Below are 24,551 nucleotides of genomic sequence, written 5' to 3'. Positions count from 1 at the left end.
TCGTAGAGTCTTCATTAATGTCCTCTGATGCTTACATGCCTTTGTGTGTATCTGTTCATCATCATTGTCTTTTCATCATGAAGTATCAGATTTATTATATGTATATTTCGTTGTGTCCTCATTTCTAAATAACATAAAATTACTAAGATACATATCAATTTTTTGGCAATCAACCTTCAACTCTCCAATGATTTTCTTTGCCTCATAAACTGATTCCGACAGTTCTACCCTGTAGGAAATGCATCTATTAACAACTCAAATAACAAACCAAAGCTTTTGTCTGTCTACCAACATAAATTTTTTATAGAAAATAATCATATTAAAAAACTCATCTTCGTAAATTTGTTGCACCATGGATACAGTGGATGTTCAATATCTTTAATCGATCTTTCATAATCATTGTTGATCTAATGATCTTCCATGCTAACTGCCATATGAAAAGATGATGCATCCGGTTGTACATAGAACAAGTTTGATAGCAACCCTTGAATATTTTCTACAACTATTTATGATGCACATTCATGTAAATTTCTTCTCTCCCCATGATATTCCCAATAAAGATACGTCTCTACAAAACCATTACATATGATGTGATCGATGACATCTTTAGTAGCCTCAGTGAAGACATTATTGCATCTTACACAAAAATATCTCATTCTTCCATTCACTATCACATTATGTGCGATAACATAGACAAAATTGCTTTACACGGGTTACATATTCCAAATTGTCTCTTTTTTTTTATAATCCAAGTTTGATTATTCATCTTTTAATAAACATGCACAACCAACTTCAACATGATCAACTCCTATATTGTCAATACTAAAGTTTAACTATTTGGTTTTCGATTCGTGCAAATGAATACTCGTTGTGTAGCTTGTCATGCAATCTTTTAAATAATTACTTAAATATTTTATTTGGATAATCCTATACCTTGAGAACAACGTCAAAAATTGACAACTTTAACATATATATAATATAAATATCATCTTATCCTTAACTAAAATATCACTAACAAAAGATTTATTGCACCATACAATGATGTAACATACTACATAATTCTTAAAGTATGCTAGAATCCAAGTTGTTCAAGAAAAATATAATACAGTGATGTAACATGCTACATAATTCCTAAATGACGCTAGAATCCAAGCAGTTCAAGAAAAATATAATTTTTCACTCGTTTAAACAACTCGTCAAACACTTGATGGGTAGATAAAAAGGTTAGGGACCGAAAGCATTAAAACATCCACAAGTGCATTCAAATGACAACCAATCAAACTAATATTCTGTAAATAAATAAGCATATGTGTACTTGAATTTGGCATATGCATTCTATAAATAATATTATGTAAATAAGCACATTCTGTAAATAAGCACATGTATACTTACAAGGTTTTAATGCCTAATACTACAAAAAACGGTGAGATCTTGTTGAAAAAAATCAAATTTGTACCATACAAGCATGTTATAACTTTAAATCATATAGAATTAGAAAAAATGAGAGAGAAAATTGAGGAACCAACCTTTTGAAGCTTCAAGCAGTCCAAAAACATGATGAAGAAAAAAGAGTTTGCCAGAAAATTGCTGGTGGGAGGAAGAGAGAAGAGAAAAGAAAAGAAAAAAGAAAAGAGGGAAGAAGAATGAATGAGAAGACGGGTTCAGGCAGATGTAATAATTAGGGAAGCATTTACCGACGCATGAGACACATTGGTAAAGGCATTACTTAAAAACATCAGTAATGTTAATGCGGTAAACATTACCGACTTCTGAGGCGCGTTGGTGAAAAGGGTATTAGCAAATGTTTGTAGTCAACACATCAACCAAAGTAGAGTTTTAGTGACACACAATGTTTACATCGATAATGTTTCAATGGAGATACATTTCAACAACGCCGAGAATGTCACGTGTCAGTAAAAATTAGACCAATACCTGTACTTTTGACCGACACACTAAGCTAGACGTCGGTAATCTTCAACCTCGAACACTTTCTTCGACACGAGAACTGTAGTGTGTCCATAAAGGTGCAACTTCAACGATACAAGAGCTCCACACATTGGTGAAGACTTTTCTTAGCCGACGTCCTCCTCTAGACATCAGTGAAAATTTATGCTTACCAACATTTAGCTTTGAATGTCAGTAAAAATCAGCTTTCATCGACATTATATTTTCCGTGTGTCGGTGAAACCATCTTTTTTGTAGTGTTAATCGGTTTTTTCCTATCCGTCAGTGGCTCCATCGAGCCATGAACAGGCTTCTTTCATTTCAATTTCTCCCCTTTGGTTAGGTTTTCCAACCATAAAAAAAGTGATACTTTATAGAATTTCTATTTTATGCCCATCACACACAAGAAACTAGGATGGGGATTTTATTTTTTGAAATTAAATCCATTAAATTTATTTCATGCATTTTTATCTAAATTTTTTTTACCAATGGGCCCTATAGATAACAGGGTTGAAGGCTTAGGGCAGCCTTCAATGCCGCATTGGATGAAAATCTGAGCCTGTAATAACACTTATGATGTAGAGCTGTCAAACCCCCAAGGAGGTAGGCCTGTGCACAATACAAAGGTGTACAGTACACAATACCTACCCGTAAGAATGGATCAAGGTTATCCTAAAAATAGGCCAAAGGACCACAGGTCATTCCCCGAGGGCTGTGCATGAGATGAACGTAACCATCTTGCGAGAAACCACGTAACCATCTCGCGTGAAACCAGAGCTGCATTTTTATTTCATACAAATTTTATGCGTGGCGAGAGCAGACGCCAAGGTTAACAATAATTAGAAAGAGCCGACCATGCACTAGATGATGATGTACACTAAGCATTCCTGCCTTGCCCGCTTTTTCGTCTGTTTTCCTTTCTTTGCTTGATACTCAAGCTAAGCTTCACGCCTTGCAGGATTTCGAACTAAAACCCTCAGACAAGACCAGGGTTTCACATTTTGCATCTACGCTTTCATGAAGGGTCGTAACCTTTTATATCAACATGAGATGGCAGGGAATTAGAAATACAATAACAACCAATGGGGGTGACTTGCATAGTACATCTAAAAGAGAATCTCTTAGTGGTACTATAAACTTGCCAATTCTGCAGTTAAGAGTGGTACTGTTTTACAAAAGCTTTGTCCAAGCTTTCATGTTCGAGAGGCCCTAGTCATTCGGCATCAAAGTTTCTGGACGCTTCCAAAATATACAAAAACAGCAGACACCGGTTAGGCAATTCCTGGATTGGGGGGCATCCAGCAGAATCGCAAATAACCAGATGGACATAATTTACAAGACATCCACAAACAAGGCAAGAGTACTGTACACTTCAGAATCACTGACGATGCCCTTCTGGAAGAGGAACAACCTTGTAAAAAGGTATTTGCCTTCTGGGAAGACCAGGAGATCCTTCTTCTTCATCGTCATCAAACTCCAGTAAATAGCTGAGAGGATCCAAAAAAGATAACAGCAATCAGCACAAAATAGTTAAACGACCAAGTACCCTCACTAGCTCAAATAAGAATATTTGGAACATCAACATCTTATGTTTTCTTCGTCACTCTTAAGAAAACTTTAGAAAATGCCGCTTTCAGCATTAAGAGCTCATGTTTTTACAGGCTATTGATTTAGTGCTAAGTACAGCTTCTATTCCTTTCAGTAAAAGGGACATTACTTTAAATGCTTAATGAATCTTCAATTGGTAAACTCATTGTGTGGGTTAAATCCCAGTTCATTCCACATTTCAATTCTTAGAAATGGTTTGGTCGTTACCCATTACCACAATAAGCTACTGCTGCCTAAGCTAAAGTTAACAAGCAATTTCTGCCTAAATTAAAGTCGCTTCATCATGTTTAAATTACCACAGGACAAAGAAAAGGGCAGGGTTGCCACATGCTGAGGCCAAGCAAGCTGCCAAGTCGATGACTTAGAACAAAGGACAAGATTCTACATATTTGTCTAGCTCTATTTAACGATTGACAAACCAAGAAAAAAATCAGATTTTTTATGCACATGTTTCTTACCATAGAACAAAAAAAGTGGCACAGTTACCACAAGGCCAAGCAAACTGCTAAGTAAATAGATGATTTAGAAACTCAAGCAAGATTTACATATTTTTCTAGATTTAGATTGAAAAACCATGAAAAATTATGATTCTCTATACACGTACTGTGCCTAATTCTCCTAGGGTAACCATGAAGACATTTGATCAAGCTACATTTACTAAAGCTGACAGGAAGTAGCAAATACCATGTTAATCTAGGTCTCCATTCTAGTGTCCAAGATGATAAGACATCCTGGATCTGGATTCGATCTAGATCCATTCTATCTCTTAATCTGAAAGTCGACCACACAGTGGCACATTGTAATTTCTCTTCTCTATCATTGTTCTTAATACTTACTCATGCAAAAAATCTCATTATCAATACAGAACTAGGACATGACAAATGCATTGAAAGAGGCTGCCACCTTCTGTCAAGGTGCTCCTCCACATTTTGTCCTTCTCTTCTTGATAAAATAGCTTTAGCCTATGTCACATGGACTCTTCAAAAAAGGGGCCGCACCCTGCTGCTGGTGCTCGTGCAGCTCCGATATGCACCCAACCGCGTCCTTTCTTATGCAAGTTCAAAATATTTCCATTCTTTTTTCTTCTCCCTGTCCCTTTCCTTCTTTATGTATAGTAATAAAAGTAAAAAGAAATGACAGATTAAGCTAAGAAACAAGCTAAAATTATATATATATATATATAAATACATACATATATATATATATATAAATTATAAAATAAATATATTATATATATACATCCTTGCCGCAGCCTCGCACCCAATTTTTTTGGGATATGTCGCATTGGCACCTGCATTCAAGGGTTCATTTGTGTGTAAATATTGCAAGGGTTCATTTGCTGAATCTTACACAAGAGTGAAGGCACATCTTTTGAAGTAATCAAATTTTGGAATTTGAGTATATAACAAAATTCTGGTAGACAAAGTTAGAGAATATAAAATGTTACAAGAGAATGCTGATACAATACAACACATGAAAACGCGTGCTAGTAATAGAGGCATGTCTCTTACGGGTGGTGATAAGAAAAGAAAGGCATGAGAAAATACTTTAGTGGCATATTTTAATTCATGTGGAAGAGCAAAATTAGATAAATTGGCTGGTAAATTTTTCTATTCTAGTTGCATTCCTTTTAATTAGCTAGAAATCCCTATTGGAAGAAGTTTGTGCTTGTAGTTGCGAACAACAAATTGGTTGAATATATGCCTCCAAGCTCAGAAAGGTTACGAACATCAATTCTTAGGAATGAAAACGAACGATGTCGAAGAAAGATTAGCTATGACAAAGTTTAAATGAAATTCAACTGGTGTATCAATTTTTTCTGATGGGTGGACGGATATTCAAGGACATCCACTAATTAACTTTATTGTTATTGCATATGATGAGTTAGAATTTAAGAAAACAGTTGATGCATCTAGAGAGTATAAAGATGTTAAATATTTGAAGCGGCTATTTGTAAAAATTATCAAAGAAGTTAGTCCTGAGAAGGTAGTGCAGAACATCATAAGAATGTTATTGTCTGCAAGACTGCTAGCTTAAGTTTGAGAAGTGAATTTCCTCACGTCTTCTGGACTCCCTGTATTGCGTATACTCTAAATTTGGCATTAAAGGACATGCAGTCCACCAAGTAAAGAAAAAGATCCTCAAGGACATGAATTATTTTCATAGATTGAAGATATAGAAAGAAATGCAAAGAATATTAAGAATTTCATTGTTAATTACCAACAGTGCATTGTCTCCTTTTGGTAGCTTTTCATATATGAAATTATTGAAAGTTGTTGAGGCATGATTTGCTTCCATCATCATTGTGTTGGAAAGGTTTAAGCGAGTAAGGAAGGATTAGATCATATGGTGGCTGACAAAGATTGAAAGTTTATGCTGAAGATGAGGTTAAAGCTCAAGCAATTAAGAACATTATTGTGGATGATAAATGGTGGGATATATTGACATATTTTTTGGAGTTTACACAGCCAATTTGTACATACTGAGAGAAGTAGATAAAAAACATAGCCACAAATATCATTCTTGGAAAAATGTCGGTGAGATTTTTCTCGGGTTTTTTTTCGGTGAAAATAATTTTCTCAGAAAAATCTTAAATTCTTTTAAAAATAGAAAAAATAAAAAAAAGAACTTGAAGGCGAAAAGCTTGTTGTTCGCTGCTCCTCTATTGAATAGTTAAAAGATTAAGCTTGGGAAGCAATTTAAAGATTGATGGATTACCAGCCTTATAAAGTTATAAGTCTATCTGAGTAGAAAACAAAGTCATTTGTTGCTATGCCGGTATGTTCTTATCTCTAATCAAAGTATGCATTCCACGTATTTGCAAAGTGCAGTAGGTGGGAGTGAAGGAAAATCGGGGAGTGAAGGAAAATCGGGGAGTGAAGGAAAATCGACAACAAAAACAAAAAAAAACTGCAAAAAAAAAAACCTACCGCTGGACGCTGATCTTCTTCTCCTCACGTCTCCAAGTTCTCTGACTCTCTCAAGAGCAGTGATAACCAAAGGCCCTAAACCCTATTGTGGAGGGAAAAAAGGCTTAAAAGCCCTAATCCTCTTTCCTCTTTCCATTTTTACCACTAAAAAAAAAGTTCAAAACAACCTTCAAAACTAATTCTTTACAAAAACTACCACTTTCAAAAACGAAATAGAGCATGTGCAGTTAAAGTTTTAATTTTTTTCAAAAAATACAACAATGCCCCTGTTTGAGTGCAGGTTTAGACAGCAACAAAAACACAATAAAAATGCATTTTTATCCAATTTTATCGTGATAAAAACATTTATTTTTAGGCGATAGTTTGAAAATATCATGATATTTTGCCAAATCTACCGTTTTTCTTGTTTTTTCATAAATATCGAAATATTTTCAAAAATATCACGATATTTATGTCTATGACAAAAAATGAGTTTATACTTCATAAGGTTTATGAAATGTGGGATAATATGATTGAGCAAATTAAATCTATAAATTCAGAGTTTTTTTATCCCATACATTTAATATTAGTAGAAAGATGGGAAAAAAGTAATACTCCACTGCATTGCATGGCTCATTCTTTCTTAAATATTATACAAAAAAATGGCTAGAAGGAGCTCCTAGACGTGTCCCTCCAAATCAATATCATGGGATATCGAAGAATAAAATATAATACATAGAAAGACTTTATTCATGTTCCTATGTTAGAAAACAAGTCAATTATGAATATTCAAAGTTCAATGCATTTGATTATAAAGATGTAGAGGCAGCAAGAGAAGATGAAGAGCTAAGTTCCTTTGATTGGTGGTCGACATATGGTTCAACAATGCCACCTCTCTAAAAACTTAGCATTAAGATTACTTAGTCAGCCTGTTACATCATCATGTTGTGAAAGAAATTAGAGCACATATTCTCATATACACAATATTAAAAGGAATAAACTTGCTAGCAAGCATCAAGAAGACCTGGTTTATGTGCACTCCAACTTGTGTCTACTTTAAAGAAAAGAAAATGAATATAGGTATTATAAATTTGATATGCCTATTTTGTTTTTTTCTTTTATATTTCAACTTTTTAATCTTCATCTTATAGTAACATGCAGTTTTGGATCATTTCAATATTGAGATGTGAACCTAGAAGAATTCAACTTTGAAGGAGAGCGCAACTTATATACTACTAAGATAGGTTTAGCTAATCCTATTATTCCTACTAATGATTTTGGTGATGATATTGACTTCAATGAAAGCGTTGAAGATAATCTAGATAATGATGGAGAAGCAAAAGAATGATAAAAACATTAAGTTTTTTTGTAACCGTTGATAGAACAATCCTTAAGACTAATGATTTTAATCTTTGTTGATTCTTAGTGGCTATTTGTTAATTGTTATTTAAATTTTTACTATTGTAAATAAATAAATAAATAAATAAATATATATATATATATATATATATATATATATATATATATGCTCTCGCCGCACCTACACCTAAGTTTTTCTGGAGCTTGCCACATCCTGCACTCATGTGACATATGGACAAGGGGGATGAGCAAGCAGGGAGCACAGAGAAGAAAGACTGAATAAACAGGTGAAGAAAGGACAAAAAGACCACGAAAGGCAAGGAGCAGGGCAAATATAAAAAAGGAGGGCAGGCATCGGCTGTTGATATGTTAGAACTCATTCACGTGAACATACTTTTTGGTCACACTTCACATTGGATGCTTTGACTGAATTGGATTAATTTGGGTGTCTTTGTCTTGAAATATCTCATCTTTATCCTATTTCTTTCCTTATGGACTTCAGCTTTTCTCACTCAAATATTTTGTCCAAGTTTCCCAGTCATCTCGTTTCTGAAAAGTTGAACAATTCAAATTTCTTGACTTAGAAGAGACAAACGTTCCTTTTTATAAGTGAAGGTCTTTTGGACCACCTAGATGGAAGTACTCCTGTTTCACCAGAGGTTATTTCTTGAGAGGAAAAATACAAAAAAGGAAAAGCCTTGATAGTTCAGATCAGAAATTCAAAGTATCATGCTTGGGAGAAACAGGATCAATCGGTTGTTGTGTATATCACTTCCACATTATCTTAGGAAGTTCTTATTGGAATTCCAGATTTGTGCACCGCTATTCAACTTTGAATCACATTGTTTAGACTTATTTTGAAATTCAGTGTGGTTTGGATCGGAATGGAACCGATTCAAATGTACCAACAGCACACCACCGCACCACTATTGGCGTACTGCAGTACCGATACTGGTACGTGGGCATAACCCACGTACCTATGTGACAGCCTAAAAGGAACTCTTGGTGATGGACTCACTTCCAGACACACAATGTTACAAGAAGGAGAACATGTGCTTACTGTTTATGATAATGCAGATTGGGCTGAAGACTATGACAAAAGGTGATCGATCTGTTTCAAGGTATGGAATATTCATGGGGGAGAATTTAGTAGCATTGGAGTAGTAGGAAACAAAAGGCAATAGTTAGATCTAGTGCTGAGGCAGAACATATATCGATGACATTGGCTAAGTATAAGCTACATGGATTCGACATCTACTCATGGAAGTTGGAGAGAAGATTTCACGGTACATACTCTTATGTGATAGTCAGAGTGCAATCAATATATCTTTCATTTCTGTCCATCAGTCATGCCAAATGGATACAATTTAATCAGCACTATGTGCATTAGAAAGTTGAGGAAAAGCAGATTGAACCTGATCTCGTTGGAACCAATGATCAGGTGTTACTAAGATAGGTTGTCGATGCTTAAAGGAAAGCATCCATTGTACAAGACTGTGTGCAACTTGGAGAGGGGGACGGGTGGGGGAAAGTGTGTGATAAGACATCATGGGTCTGGACTCGATCCAGATCCATTCTAGTTCTTAATATGAAAGTCGACGGATGGTGGCACATTGTAATTTCTCTATTGTTGTTTGTATTAAAAACTTAGTCATGCAAGAAATATCATTATTAATACAGGATTATGGCATGCCAAATGTATTGAAAGAGGCTGTCAACCTTTGTCAAGCTAAGTCACACAGACGCTTTATTTTTTCCGCCGCAAACATGTCGACACGACTCAGGTGCGGATGTGAACCCGGGTGCGGCTTTGACTCTCACCCACAATCAGTCAAGAGTCGGGTGCGGTCAGCCGCACCCGACCATTTCTGTCCATTTTTGACACCCGGCTCGCGTTTGACTCGAGTCGGGTGCAGTCAACCCACGTCGAGTCTATGTGTTCTTTTTTTGTTTTTTGTTTTTTAATTATTTCATTATAAGTATTGAAAAGGGGGTTAGGGCTTCGACTAAAGTTAGTCAACAGCCCAATCCCTTTGGAGTTCGGCCTTCCGTGTGTGTGTGGAGAGACTTGATAGATGATGATTTTCCGGCGGCCATCGATGCAACGGTGACCTGAAACCGGCAGACTTTCTTCTAGCGGCGACCTTCGGCCCTTCTCCAAGGCAACATGCATTCAGTCCTCAAGCAGCCAGTGTTTCTCTTTTATCAGTTTTCAGTCCTTTGGTGGCCGGCGACAGTGACCTGAGAGGGTGGGCTGTCTTCCAGTTCTCCAACGTCCAATCCTCCGACAGTCTCCATTGAGTTTTATTATTCTATCAAACTATCACCATTTTATGTTCAGTTTTTCACTGTTGTCCAGTTTTTTTTTTTAACGTGTGTGATGACTGATGAATAATTGTTTGCTCTTGCAGCAGCCCTGTTTTTTTTATATTTGCTGTGTTTTTCAGTTCTTATTTGTGATGTACCTTTTTTAGGATTTTATAATTATTGTCAGAAATATGTTGTCGTTTTATTGCTGTTTTCATAGTGTAGAAACACGAACCACAAAGAGAGAGAGTGGAGAACGAACACACAATCTACGTGAAAAACCTCAGAAAGAGGTGAAAAACCACGGGGAGGCTCTGACCTAGGGGCTCACCGCAACCCTAGGAGAGAGAAAATTATATTTCACTTAATTCAACACTAAACACAAGTGACAATATAAAGAGGGAGAGAGGAGAAGCCGCCTAGGGTACCGAGCCCGCCTCGGTGCCCGCGCCCCATAGAACCGGGTCCAGGAATGGATCCGGTTCCCACAGCAACATATTCTAACACTCCCCCTCAAGCTTGGCATACATGTCAAACATGCCAAGCTTGCTAACATTCTTTTCGAATGAAGAAGTACAAAGCCCTTTAGTTAGGACGTCTGCAACTTGATCTTCAGACTTCATATATGGCAGAATCAGCTCCTTTGAGTCAATGCGTTCCCGGATAAAATGACGGTCAATCTCCACATGTTTGGTCCTGTCATGTAGAACTGGATTATTGGCAAGATTAATCGCAGACTTGTTGTCACAGTACATCTTTATTTTATCTCCCAGTTCCACACCAATATCAGTCAAAAGAATCTTCAGCCACAGCATCTCTGTAACCCCCATTGCAACAGCCCTGTACTCAGCCTCAGCACTAGACCTCGAACATACTTCTTGCCTCTTACTTTTCCAAACAACTAGGTTACCTCCAAGAAAGATACAATACCCTGTAGTAGACCTCCTTGTGTCAGTGCAACCTGCCCAATCTGCATCTGAGTAGCCCTCAATAGTAAGTTTGTCTTGTCGAGTATACAGCAGTCCTTTTCCTGGGTCATTCTTTAGATATCCCAACACTCTTTCTGCACTCTTCCAGTGACAATCCGTGGGAGCATGCATAAATTGACTTAGCACATTTACCGCATACGTGATATCAGGGCGAGTTAGAGTAAGATAGATAAGCTTACCTACTAGCCTCTGATATCGCCCTTTTCCTTCCTCATCCAGAATAGTGCCCGTCTTGATACTTATCTTAGTTCCCGACTCTATAGGAGTAAGATAGGGCCTACAACCAAGTTTGCCTGTCTCCTTTAGTAAGTCAAGAGTGTACTTCCTTTGATTCATAACCAGCCCTGTCTCTGATCGAGCAATCTCTATCCCCAGAAAGTATCTCAGCTTACCCAGATCCTTGAGGTCGAATTCTTTAGCTAATCTCTCCTTCATCTTTCTGTTTTCTTCTTCATCACTGCCAGTGACAATCATATCATCAACGTAGACAAGGAGAAGACTCACCATACCATCTCTCTGCTTTATGAATAGGGTATGATCTCCATTTCCTTGCTTGTACCCAGTAGACTTCATAACGATCCTTAGTCTCTCAAACCAAGCTCTAGGCGACTGCTTCAAGCCATACAAAGCTTTCTTGAGGTGACAACATTTTCCCTCTTGAACATACCCGGGAGGCATGCTCATATAGACTTCTTCCTCCAGATGGCCGTTCAAGAACGCATTTTTAACATCAAGCTGGTCCATACGCCACTTCCTATGCACAGCAAGAGCAAGAATAACCCTCACGGTCTTCAACTTTGCAACAGGGGCAAAGGTCTCAAGATAGTCGATCCCATACTTCTGGCTGAACCCCTTTGCAACCAAACGAGCTTTATATCGATCTACAGTGCCATCAGGTTTGTACTTCACGTTGTAAACCCACTTAGAGCCAACTAAGTGTGTCCCTTTAGGGATATCAACAACTTCCCATGTTTTGTTCTTAGCTAACGCACCCATCTCCTCTGTCATAGCATGTAACCATTTGGGATCATCCTTAGCATCATCCACCGACCTGGGAATAACAACTTTGGATAAGGTTGTGATAAAACATTTGTAATTTGTACTGAGCTTAGCATAAGAAACAAATCTCTGAATAGGGTGAGAAGTACATGACCTGGTGCCTTTGCGCACAGCAATGGGGAGCTCTTCATTCGATGGACTTGGGTCATCCGGGGAGATCACAGGATTGGGATTGGTTCTATCCTCATCACCAACATCTTCCACTGTAGCTTTCTCTTTTCTGACATAAACCTGGCCAAACAAGTGATCCCGGGCAACAATGGGCTGAGCATCCACCGTGACCCCTTCCATATGGCTGCCATTCTCATTACTGACCGTGACCGTGTCAATCACACTGGGACTAACCTTGTAATCCAAAAACTCCATAAACTGAATTAGCTGATTAGAGGAATACTCTTCCCCTTTGTTCCCAAGACACTCCCCCTGAAGAGGATTCACCGAAAAATACGACTCATGTTCATGAAATGTGACATCCCTCGAAACATACACTTTGGAAGTAGTGGGATCCACACATTTATACCCCTTCTGAGTGGAAGAGTACCCCAAGAAAACTCCTTTAATAGACCGGGGATCAAGTTTTTTGAGAGTAGGGCTATGATTATGCACAAAACAACTGCACCCAAAGACACGAGGAGTAAGAGGCCACGGATTCTGAGTGGGCCACAGGGTAGAATAAGGAGACTGACCATCCAACACCCTAGTAGGCATACGGTTAATGAGATGTGCACTAGTGAGAAGTGCATCACCCCAATACCGCTTCGGGACATGACGTTGGAACATAATGGCCCGGGTAACATTCAATAGATGACGATTTTTACGTTCAGCTATACCATTTTGAGGAGGGGTATAACTACAAGAGGTTTCATGAACAATACCCTTGCCTTTCAAGAATTCATCAAGGGATTGGGAGACATATTCCCTTGCATTATCCGTACGGAAAGCTTGAACAGTAGTATGGAATTGAGTCTCAACAAAGGCAACAAAGTTTTTCACAACTGCTGGAACCTCACTACGTTCTCGCAACAAGTACACGAACGTACATCTAGAGTAATCATCAATAAGCGTCAAAAAATAGTGACAACCACCACACGTGGGTACTCCAGAAGGACCCCAAACATCGGAATGAACTAAGGCAAACGGATGAGTGGTTTTATTCAAAGAAATAGGGTACGAAGCCCTGACATGTTTAGCCAATTGACACACTTCACAAGCGAAGGAGTCAATGGAGACAGAAGCAAACAAATGAGGAAACAACTTCTTTATTAACTGGAAGGGGAGATGTCCAAGACGCTCGTGCCATCGCAAAACAGTAGATCTATCGTTCACACCAGACAAGTGACCACTCGTGGCAGAAATCAATGCTGAAGCAACTTGTACCGGCAGCCTGTAGAGCCCATCAGTAACCGAACCAATCCCAATCTTCCTCCCCGTCACCAAGTCCTGCAGGGAACAATGATCAGCAGAGAAAATCAGATTACAGTTTAATTCTTTAGTAATACTGCTGACAAAGAGTAAGTTCACAGGAATATTTGGAACATGCAGGGCATTGTGGAGACGGTATTTGTTCAACAGGGACAAGCTCCCTTTCCCAGCCACAGAGATAGAAGACCCATCTGCCATAGACACGCGTTGCTTGCCAGAGGAAAGTTGATATTCTTGAAAGAGTTTAGAGTCCCCTGTCATGTGGTGAGTGGCTCCACTATCAACAATCCAATCACCAAGAGAAGGGTTACCTTGATCAGTCGAGGCAACGAGAGCTTGGGCTAGCTGAGCCCCTTCAGACGTGGAGGACTCCTCAGGGGTAGTAGATAGACGGCTGATGTACGCCTGTAGCTCCTTGAGTTGAGCAGGGGACAACTTGGACTTTGCACCACTAGAAGAATTGCTCTGACTGGAATCAGACACAGAAGGGCTACGCTTGCCAGAGGGAGGACGACCTCTGACCAGTCTCTTCTCGGGATGAAGATCCCAACAGAAATCCACCGAATGCCCCAACTTGTGGCAATGAGTGCAATGTCGGGCAGGACGCTGCCCAGTCCCTGAGGCACGGCTGACAAAGGCAGAAGGGCCATGACCGGTGTCAAGATGCATCACCTGGCGACGTTGTTCTTCAGACTCAACACGAGCATATACTTCCTCTATCCCCGGAATCTCATCACCATTAAGAATCTGGCTACGAATAGACTCAAATTCATCCCGCAGGCCTCCCAGAAACAGAAACGTACGGTCCATCCATTCCTTTTCCCAGTAGAGGGAATGATCTGAACCGCACGTCCACTCATCAGTCACATGATAATCTAGCTCCTCCCATTTGGTCTTCAGGGCAGCATAGAAGGCAGCAACAGACAAATCACCCTGTGTCAGATAGTAAATACTGCGTTTAATCTGATAGGTGCGCAAATGTCTCTTCTTGCGACCATACATCTTTGCAAGCACAGTCCACATATCAAAAGAGGTCGGCTTCCGCAGAATGAGGGGCTGGATATCGGATGACACGGAGCTGATAATCCACACCTTCACTTGGCTGTCCTCCAACGCCCACGTCGCCCATTGAGGATCAGATTTGATGGGCGCAGGTTTGTCGCCAGTGATGTAAGAGAGACGCCCACGGCTAGTAATCCCAATCTCGAGAGCGGCAGACCAAGATAGGTAATTGTCCTTGGTCAGACGGATGGAGGTGACCTGGATCGGCACGTTCTCAGTCTTGGAGGCGCTGCCCGTGTCAAGAACGGCATCTTTTTGAGTCCCCATCGCTTCTGCCATCACAAACAAGCACACAGCAACAAGAGGCACAGCAGCGGGAATGAGGCAACGGCGACGGGAAGGAGGCAGCGGCGACGACGGCGGGAATGAGGCAGCGGCAACGGAAAGCAGGCGACGGCGCAACACAGAGGCCACCCACGGTGGCAGAAACAAAGAACGGGCCGAACGGAGGACCGCGGAGGCGCAACAGAGGACGGCGGAACAGAGGACGGCGGCGGTGGAACAAAGGACGGCGGCGGCAGAGCAGGGCGACGTCACAAGGGCAGCAGCGGCGCCGGAACAAAGGACAGCGGCGGCAGAGCAGGGCGACGTCACAAGGGCAGCAGCGGCGCCGGAACTTCAACGGCGTCGGGCGACGAAAAAACTTGACGATCCTCGGAAAAAACGCTTCTCCAACTCCGCTGGCTCTGATACCATGTAGAAACACGAACCACAAAGAGAGAGAGTGGAGAACGAACACACAATCTACGTGGAAAACCTCAGAAAGAGGTGAAAAACCACGGGGAGGCTCTGACCTAGGGGCTCACCGCAACCCTAGGAGAGAGAAAATTATATTTCACTTAATTCAACACTAAACACAAGTGACACTATAAAGAGGGAGAGAGGAGAAGCCGCCTAGGGTACCGAGCCCGCCTAGGGTACCGAGCCCGCCTCGGTACCCGCACCCCATAGAACCGGGTCCAGGAATGGATCCGGTTCCCACAGCAACATATTCTAACACATAGTATACGATATACAGTTGTGTTGTAACTTGCCGTCTTAACATTTTGTTTTACACTTTTGCTGTTGTTTCATATCGTGGTATACATTATTGGCTATTGGTTATAATATTATTAATATACAAGTTTTGTTACTTGTATTATAGGTGTAGTCGTGTTCTATTTTCCAAATGTTAATTTCAATTCCTGCTTTTGTTTATATGTTAGTATGTTATATTACTAGGTTACAGCATTAACTATATAGAATATATGTTGTTCTAAACATTGTCACAAAAAACGTGTACAGGTATTATATGGAAAGGAATTTCTCGGGTATAATACGGCAAAGTTGTATATCTTGAAAATAAAACGGGAAAATCTCGGCAAATTTAAAAAAAATTTAAAACATTTAATAAATCCTGAAAATTATAAAAAAGAATCATAAAAAATATGAAAAAAATGAGACAAAACGCATATAATATGCGTTTTTTTTGCGTTTTTTATTTTTTGGCATTTTTTTAAAAAGATTCATTTTTTTCACGTTTTATACGACTGACTGTGTTTTGGCGTATTATACGCGTTTTTTTCCAATAGGATGCGTTTTCTATGACAATGGTTCTAAACTTCTAATATGGTCGTATGCATTATGTTCTATAAATTAATAACTTAAAGACTCGTTGAATTGTTGATTTGCAATTTCGAATTTGTTATTTGATAAGTTTATTGTTTATAGACAAATTTGCTCTCTCTTTCTCTCTCTCTCTCTCTCTCTCTCTCTCTATATATATATATATATATATATATATATATATATATATATATATATATATATATATATATATATATATATATAATAAATTATTAATAATAATAAAAAATATTCTTGCCGCACCTAAATTTTTTGAGATGTGATGCTTTGGCATCCGCACCCCGCACCTATGTGACGTCGCTGTCAAGGTGCTCCTTCACACCTCATCCTCTTCTTGATAAAATAGCTTTGGACTTCTAAATCCAACAAAAGATATCCCACATTGATAACCTTTCTATTTTCTGCTTTTTGGGGGCTTATTTTTAGGAGGTAAGGTCTTCTAACACTAGAGATTATTTACCTTTGTCGTAATCAAAGAGAGAGAGTCGTTTTTCTTATTGATCCCGTAACCCTAAGCTCAGGTTAAAAGAGATTAGGGTAAAGACTACATATTTACAATTCCAGTCCACTAAAATATTAGAAAACAATAAGTAGTCCTAGTCCACTTTCTAATATTACAGAAAACCTCAAATTGACTCTAAAAAGAACTTTAACACTCTCCCTCAAGCTGGAGCATAGATATCAATCATGCTCAGCTTGTTACATCCTCTCAAGAAATCTCCAATGGAAAGAGCCTTAGTAAACATACCAGCTGCTTGATCTTCAGAGAAAACATGAATTGTGCTAATGACTCCTTGTACCAAGTCTCGAACATAATGGCAATCCACTTCAATGTGTTTCATACCTCTCATGAAAAACATGGTTATTTGCAATGTAGGTAGCTGCTCTGTTATCACAATACATCTTCATAGGAAGTTTCACTGATATTCCCAATTCTAGAAGCATTGATTTGACCCATGACATTTCAGTAGCCGTTTGAGCCATTGCCCTATATTCAGACTCGACACTCGATCTAGCAACCACATTCTGTTTCTTGCTCCTCCAAGAAATAAGATTCCCGCCAATAAAGATGCAAAAACCTGTAGTAGATCTCCTGTCATTTATTGACCCTGCATAATCAGCATCACTATATGCTTCTATGTCCACACATTCTCCTTTTTTGAACCATAACCCCTTTTCGGGGGTCGATTTCAAGTATTTTATCACCATTAAAGCAGCCTCCCAATAAACTTTTCAAGGTTTCCCCATGAATTGACTAAGTTTATTTACAACAAAGCTGATGTCTGGATGAGTAATGGTCAAATATAAAAGTTTCCCTATCAGGGATCTGTAAGAACGAGAGTCAAAAGCTTCTGATTCATCATCGTGCATATGAATTTGAGGATTCATAGGAAGTGTAGCAGGTTTGGCTCCCAATAACCCTGTTTCCTGTAGAAGATCAATAACATATTTCCTTTGAGACATCACAATCCCTTTACTACTACGAGCCACTTCAATATCAAGGAAATAACGAAGTTGACCAAGATCTTTTGTAACAAAGTGTTTCTGTAGAAACTCCTTTGTCTGAGCTATCTCTTGAGCACTTTCTCCAGTGAGGACAATATCATCAACATATGCAATCAATATCACTATACCAGAAGTCCATCTCTTGATAAATAACGAGTGATCAAGCTGAGATCTTTGAAATCCACATTTAGAGACAACCTCACTAAGCTTATGGAACCATGCACGGGGACTTTGTTTAAGTCCATAGATAGCCTTTTTGAGTTTGCATACCTTGGAACACTCCCCCTGTCGTTCAAAACCAGGTGGTTGTTGCATATAGACTGTTTCAAAGGGATCACCATACAGAAATGTATTTTTCACATCAAGCTGAAAAAGAGGCCAATCTTGCTGGACTGCGAGAGATATAACTAGGCAAATAGTACCTAGCCGTGCCACAGGCAAAAACGTCTCGAAGAAGTCTACCCTATAAGTCTGTGTATAACCTTTAGCAACAAGACGAACTTTGAATCACTCTATGGACCCATCAGAATGAGATTTGATGGTGAATACCCATTTGGAGCCAACAACATCACAATTCATCGGGGGGTCCACCAAGTCCCAAGTCTCCCTAGAAAGAAGAGCATCCATTTCCTCCTGCATAGCATGCTTCCATCGTGAATCTAACAAGGCTTGGTGGTGAGAGGTCGGAATAGTGTGACTAGCCATAGCTCGATCAAATTGTACCAAACTTGTACTCAAATGGTCCATAGAAACCGAGTTAGAAATCGGATGCCTTGTGCACTGTCGTTGGCCCTTGCGAATAGCAATAGGTAGATCATCTGCAGAATAGTCATCATTCCTTCCCGAGTCAGTCTTATCATAGGAACTTACCTCATGAGAAGATGATGGGTGGTTTGAAGAGGAACCTTGACGCCGAGTATAGACTAGTGGAGGATCAAGAAAACGATCACCTAACAGTGGTTGAGAAGACGGGATAGACTCAAGTGATACTGGGGGAATAGGAAGAGGAACAAACACGAGAAGCTCAGACACAGTGGTACTTGGAGCAAAAAAATAAGGACGAGACTCAAACAATGTAACATCCGCACTGACGATCTCTTTTTTGTTATAGGGATCAAAGCAACGATAGCCTTTTTGACTGGCAGAATATCCAATGAATAGACATTTGACAGCTTGGGCAGCAAATTTATTTTTGTTTGGGCCCAAGATATGTGCAAAGCAAGTATATCCAAATACTTTGGGAGGTATATGAAATAATGGTCGATCTGGATATAGTATTTGAATGGGGATGCGTTCTTGGATGGCAGACGAGGGCAATCTATTGGTGAGGTAGCAAGCGTTAAGAATGGCATCACCCCAAAAATAGGCAGGCATATGAGTATGCAACATGAGGGTGCAGGCCACATTTAAAAGCTGTCGATGTTTGCGTTCAACAACACCATTTTGTTGAGATGTGTGAGGACATGTATATTGTGGTCGAATCCCATGATTGGCATAAAATTGAAGTAGAACTGAAGATTTAAATTCAAGAACATTATCAGTGCGAATATTTTTGATAGTAACACCAAACTAAGTGTTTATTTCATTGACAAATTTATGAAGGATACAAATGACCTCAAACCTATTCCGTAACAAAAATACCCAACTTACTCTAGTGAAATCATCAACCAGAACAAGGTAATACCAGAAACACGAACGAAAGGAAACTTTACTTGGACCCCAAACATCAACATGAAGAAGATCAAACGAACTTTGTCTCGATGGACTCTGACTCGAAGGGAAACTACTACGTGTATGCTTGCCTAACTGGCATGCATCACATAAGAAAGACTCTGATGTAGAAATATCTGGAAAGATGCGACGAAGCTTGGACACAGATGGATGACCCAGTCTGAGATGCCACTGCAAAGGAGAAGACTTCGATGTGAAAGAGGATGTAGCAACATCTACAGGGACGGAAAGGAAATAGAGCCCCTCGCGTTCATGGCCGCCACCAATCATCTTCTCAGTTTGTAAGTCCTGAAAAGAACATGAACCAGGATAAAAAAAATGACTGTACACTGTAAATCTCTAGCCAATTGCTTAACAGATAGCAGGTTAACAGGAAATTGAGGAGCATATAGTACATGTGTAATGGTGCCAAAAGGTGTGAGGTAGATACCACCGCTGCCCAAGATAGGGGACAACTTGCCATCAGCCAACCTGACGTGTGGTGTAGTGCACCTGGTGAACGATAAAAACATTTGTGGCTGGTCTATTGCAGCTGTGTTGGTCGAAGCAGGGGTAGACCTTTGAGCTAGAACCAACTCATATTCTTCCTTGCTCAAGTTGAGTGAATACGATGGAGAACATGTAGGAGACTCAACCATAAAAGCTGTAGCCTGTGAGGAAGTTGTAGTAGAAGAAGAAGACCCTTTTCCTGTACTCGTTCTCCCTCCACCACGTCCTGGTGGACCAGCAGAACGAAGATGAGGATGCTTGTCCCAACATCGGTCCTCTAGATGCCCTAATTTACCACAATAAGAGCACTGAAATCTCCCACGTCCTGCACCACGTCCCCTAGTTCCAACAAAAGAACTATGGCTACGTCCTCCTGACATCACAAGTGCATAGACTGGGGCGTCATGCATAGGCTGAGTAAGAGTGACTGCAAGACGACTCAGCCTATTATAAGTATCTGCTAAGTCTGGGAGGTCACTGCCTGTGAGAATTTGAGACTTCGCCACATAATACTCTGAAGATAACCCAGAAAGAAACTTTGCTACCATACCAGTTTCAAAATGTGATGCATAACAGTGCTTGCAAGGTGGGCGAAGAGCTTTTAACCGTTCATATGCAGCCGTCAATGTAGCAAAATACTGTGACAGATCTTGATCTCCTTGCCGTATGTTACAAAGCTCCTCTTCCAATTGTAAAATTTTAATAACATTAGTAGCATGAGAATACGTCTTCTTCAGGAAAGACCACATATCTTTAGCTTTGGTGTAGTATGCAATTGTTGGAGCTATACGGGACTCTACACTGTTCATAATCCATGCCATTACAATGTTATTATCTTCATCCCACACAACATATTTCTCTTTTTTCTCAACGGGTTCATCTTCTTCAATAATATATTTCTTTCTATGACCAGCCACAAACATCATAAATACCCTGGACCAGATTTCATAATTCGAACCATCAAGTTTGATTGTGGTTCCATATGAAAAGGAGTTACCAGTCATCTTATATTCATTAGAACTTTCTGACCTACTACCGTCAGCCATAGTAGGAAACAGAAAAAAAAACTGACACACGATAGTAAGGATGCAAGTATGCAACAGTCAAATACCGAAGAGAAATATATTTCTACTATCCTCAAAGATCATACAGGCATCACATGATAGATAGCAAAACAAATCTGTAATCACAGGAACTACCCACATCTAAACAGCACAACAGAGAGTAGCATGATGGATAGCAAACAAATCTGTAATCAAATCTGTAATGATAGGAACTGCCCACGTCTGAACAGCATAACAGAGAGTAGAAGATAGATTACAGAATATTTTTTTTGTTATTCTTGGTCGACTGCTATTGATTTCCCGTTTCTGCTGCTATCTGTCAACTGTTTACACCGTCAGAAACTGAAACAGCTGTTGTTTTCAGTTTCCTCACACACCGTCAATGCAAATTCTGCTTTCTGCCGACTGTTTACACCTTCAGAAAACTGAAACTGTTGTTTTCAGTCTCCTCACACACCATCGGCAAAACATCATTCACTTAAAAAAAAATCCACATTCATCACGCCTCAAACATCATAAAACAAAGATCTGCTCCACACGATCTGTTTTTCCTCAAACAGCAGCCACGAGATCCACTTAAGGATCTGATTACGCCTTCCACATAGGCGTGATCAGTCCTTCTCCATGCAGCACACCCAAACTTTATTTCTTTACCGCCTCCCTGTTGGTGGGTAAGAAGAAATAAAGATGGGCGACAAAAAGAGGAAAACTTACTTGGTTGTCGCCGAAGGAAGAAATCGCCCGAGAAGGAGAAGGAGTCGCCGGAAAACTTACTTGGTTGTCGCCGGCGGTGGAGGCTCTGATACCATGTCGTAATCAGAGAGAGAGAGTCGTTTTTCTTATTGATCCCGTAACCCTAATCTCAGGTTAAAAGAGATTAGGGTAAAGACTACATATTTACAATTCCAGTCCACTAAAATATTAGAAAACAATAAGTAGTCCCTAGTCCACTTTCTAATATTACAGAAAGCCTCAAATTGACTCTAAAAAGAACTTTAACATACCTTTTAGCTGCTTTTTGAGCCTGTCATTATTTTTTAAATGAAAAACATGTAGGAAACTTGTTATGGAATTCCAAATTGTAAGGAGTGCTACATGTTCTGCCTTCATACTAGTCTAATAAAGTTCAGGTAACCTGAACCATACTTGGTAAAAAGAAAATTGTGTAACTTAGAATGCACTGATAGCAACTTCTAAATGAATTTTAATCAACTAAAGAATAATTTAATTGCTAAAGCACAGTAGTTCATCTGGTGACCCAATGAAGTGCTGGGAGTATGAAGATTTTGGTTTATCTTGTCAAAATCTAGAAGAGGTTATGTGTAGCATGTTAAATGGACACAGGCAACAAAATCATCAAAACAAGACAAATGGAAGCAGTTTTTGCCATATCACATTCTACTCTTCCTTAACTAGGCACAGATGCATCCAGCAGAAATTCAAGGAGATTTCAACTATAATTGAAGATGCTGAAACAGTAACCAACAGAGAAGAATCTGACTTCATAAGAATACCCAAAGATAAGTGACTTACTCTTCATTTTTCTTCTGCAATACACCAAGGTGCAGTCATCCACATGCAACAGATATCAGAGAAGATGTAAGCAGAAAAAGTTTTATGACAAAGAAAGACAATGACTGCAAGATGGAAGCTACGAATCACCATGTATGCAAAGCAATCAGTTTCATTGCAATTTTTATCCCATTTATTTAGGACACATACAGAATCTAATATCACTCACTCTGTCCCATTGCTTATGCATAAGAAATGCAAGATTGCTATTTGTCCCTCTTTCGTGTTGAAAGGGGAAGAGGAGGATGAACACATTAGCACACATGTTAACATGGAGAACTCTCTCTGTCTCTGTCTCTCTCTCTCGCCTCTCTCTGACTCACGCACACACAAAGAGATAGAGAAGGCCCTTAGTCATCTTTGACTTATAGGAGATAATGTTGAACCAGGACTAGTTCTGCTCTAATAAGATGAAGGATGAAAACCTTTTGTTTCTGTCAGCATTAGACCCCTCTCTCTCTCTCTCTCTCTTTGAGACACATAGACGTCCAGAAGGTTCACTTTTAACTTTGTCTTATTAGAGTTAATGGTGGCGAGATAGACCCACCATTCATTGCAAAAGCCAAAGATACGTACCTCCTGGGTTCAGAAAGGCACATGAAGGTTTATAGTTGAGTTCTGCCTATGCTTTTTTTTTTTTGTAATGAGAGCTAATAGAGTGTTTTTTTTTATTGTTTTTGTCTTTGTTTAATGTTTATGCAGAATCATAAAGAGAGTGGATCTGCATATCTTGGAGAAGTTTTCTGCCTATGAGATGAAAAAAAAAACTGCTATTTGTTTTGACATCAGGTATCAGGTCTATCAATGTCCTCATTAGTTTATTTGGACCTCTTGAATCCCATTGTCTCAGCTTGGAAGAAATTCAGCATTCATGCTGTAAGTGTCTAGGAGAATCATGACTGTTTGTGCATTTTCGTTTATAGTTACTGCAGCATTAGGAAGAATCATGCAGAATGCGTAAAAATGCAAATATTGGCAAATCAAGCTCAGTTAAGTACAACTACTGTAGCATATCTTTCAGTACCTTCCTGTGAGAGTTGACAACAGTAGCTTTATATAGAGCAGTTGTTCCAGGATAGACTGCCAAAACCTGTGCCCCTGGTGGGAAGTCTGGGGCAGTAGTTGGATCACCACACTTTGGAAAAGGGATAATGCGTGACATCGGCAGTTTGTATTTCCTGTAAATATAATACCAAAAATAAAATTCTTAGGGAACAGATTGATCATGGAGATAGCCATCAAAGAACTTGTTCGACAGCACAAATTGTTTGAATGTGAACAAAAGATAGCCTTCTACATGGAAAGAAATAGAGACCATTAAGCAGATAAAAGAAAATATGTTACATGTTCCAGACACCAGCTAAGCAGATTAAAAGTTTAAAATAATAACTTGATCTTGACATTATGAACTGCTAAGTCCTGCAAATAATCAGCAGAATTGGACAAGGTAACTAGCTCAATCAGATCTATTGCAACACTTGGTTCGCAGTCAATGCATAGTTTAGGCTGTTTATAATAACATAGTAGCAAATAAAGCAGCACAGGAACCAACAAATTATTTGGTAGAAGAAAAGTGGATCAGATCTCATCTGATGAAATAGGACCAGCACATGGACCGGGTACATCTGAATTATAAACATGCAGATGCACTGCATTCCGCTGAATGCTTTTATGGTTTTCTATTAGCCCATACAAGCAATTTACACATTTTACACTTTCTTACTGTAGCATCCTTTCTTGGAATGGCATGACAAGCAATTTTTTGACATTACAGAACTTGCCAAAAAACATGCTTCAGGTGTCTAAATGACGGAAAGCCATTCTCACATGAAATAGGAGTTCCATCTTAAAGGCAACTCCAATAAGCATGTAACCACATCGAGAACAACAAAGCTCAAATCTCC

At 39.3% G+C, this 24,551-nt stretch overlaps 1 protein-coding gene across 4 annotated transcripts in view; it reads right to left on the bottom strand.

Annotated features, from left to right (window-relative positions):
• Nucleotides 1-3,051: 3,051 nt before the first annotated feature.
• The window catches only part of LOC116250699 (SAGA-associated factor 29 homolog A-like), a 33,358-nt gene continuing 11,858 nt past the window's right edge, over nt 3,052-24,551 (bottom strand). For 2 of the 4 annotated variants that reach the window (XM_031624533.2, XM_031624534.2), the window contains exons 7-9: nt 23,672-23,825; nt 22,609-22,622; nt 3,052-3,431 (exon numbers count right to left, since the gene is read on the bottom strand). In XM_031624533.2, coding sequence (XP_031480393.1) covers nt 3,323-3,431; nt 22,609-22,622; nt 23,672-23,825 — 277 coding nt within the window. In that variant the 3' untranslated portion in view covers nt 3,052-3,322. Of the gene's footprint in view, nt 3,432-4,764; nt 4,844-22,608; nt 22,623-23,671; nt 23,826-24,551 lie in introns of those variants that run through there. The other 2 variants (XM_050076688.1, XM_031624535.2) reach the window with 2 other exon arrangements.

This window comes from Nymphaea colorata, chromosome 3, assembly GCF_008831285.2.
Source record: "Nymphaea colorata isolate Beijing-Zhang1983 chromosome 3, ASM883128v2, whole genome shotgun sequence".
Classification (NCBI taxonomy): Eukaryota; Viridiplantae; Streptophyta; class Magnoliopsida; order Nymphaeales; family Nymphaeaceae; genus Nymphaea; species Nymphaea colorata.
Note: the sequence above shows the minus strand (reverse complement) of the source record. Positions and strands in the feature narration are given on the sequence as shown.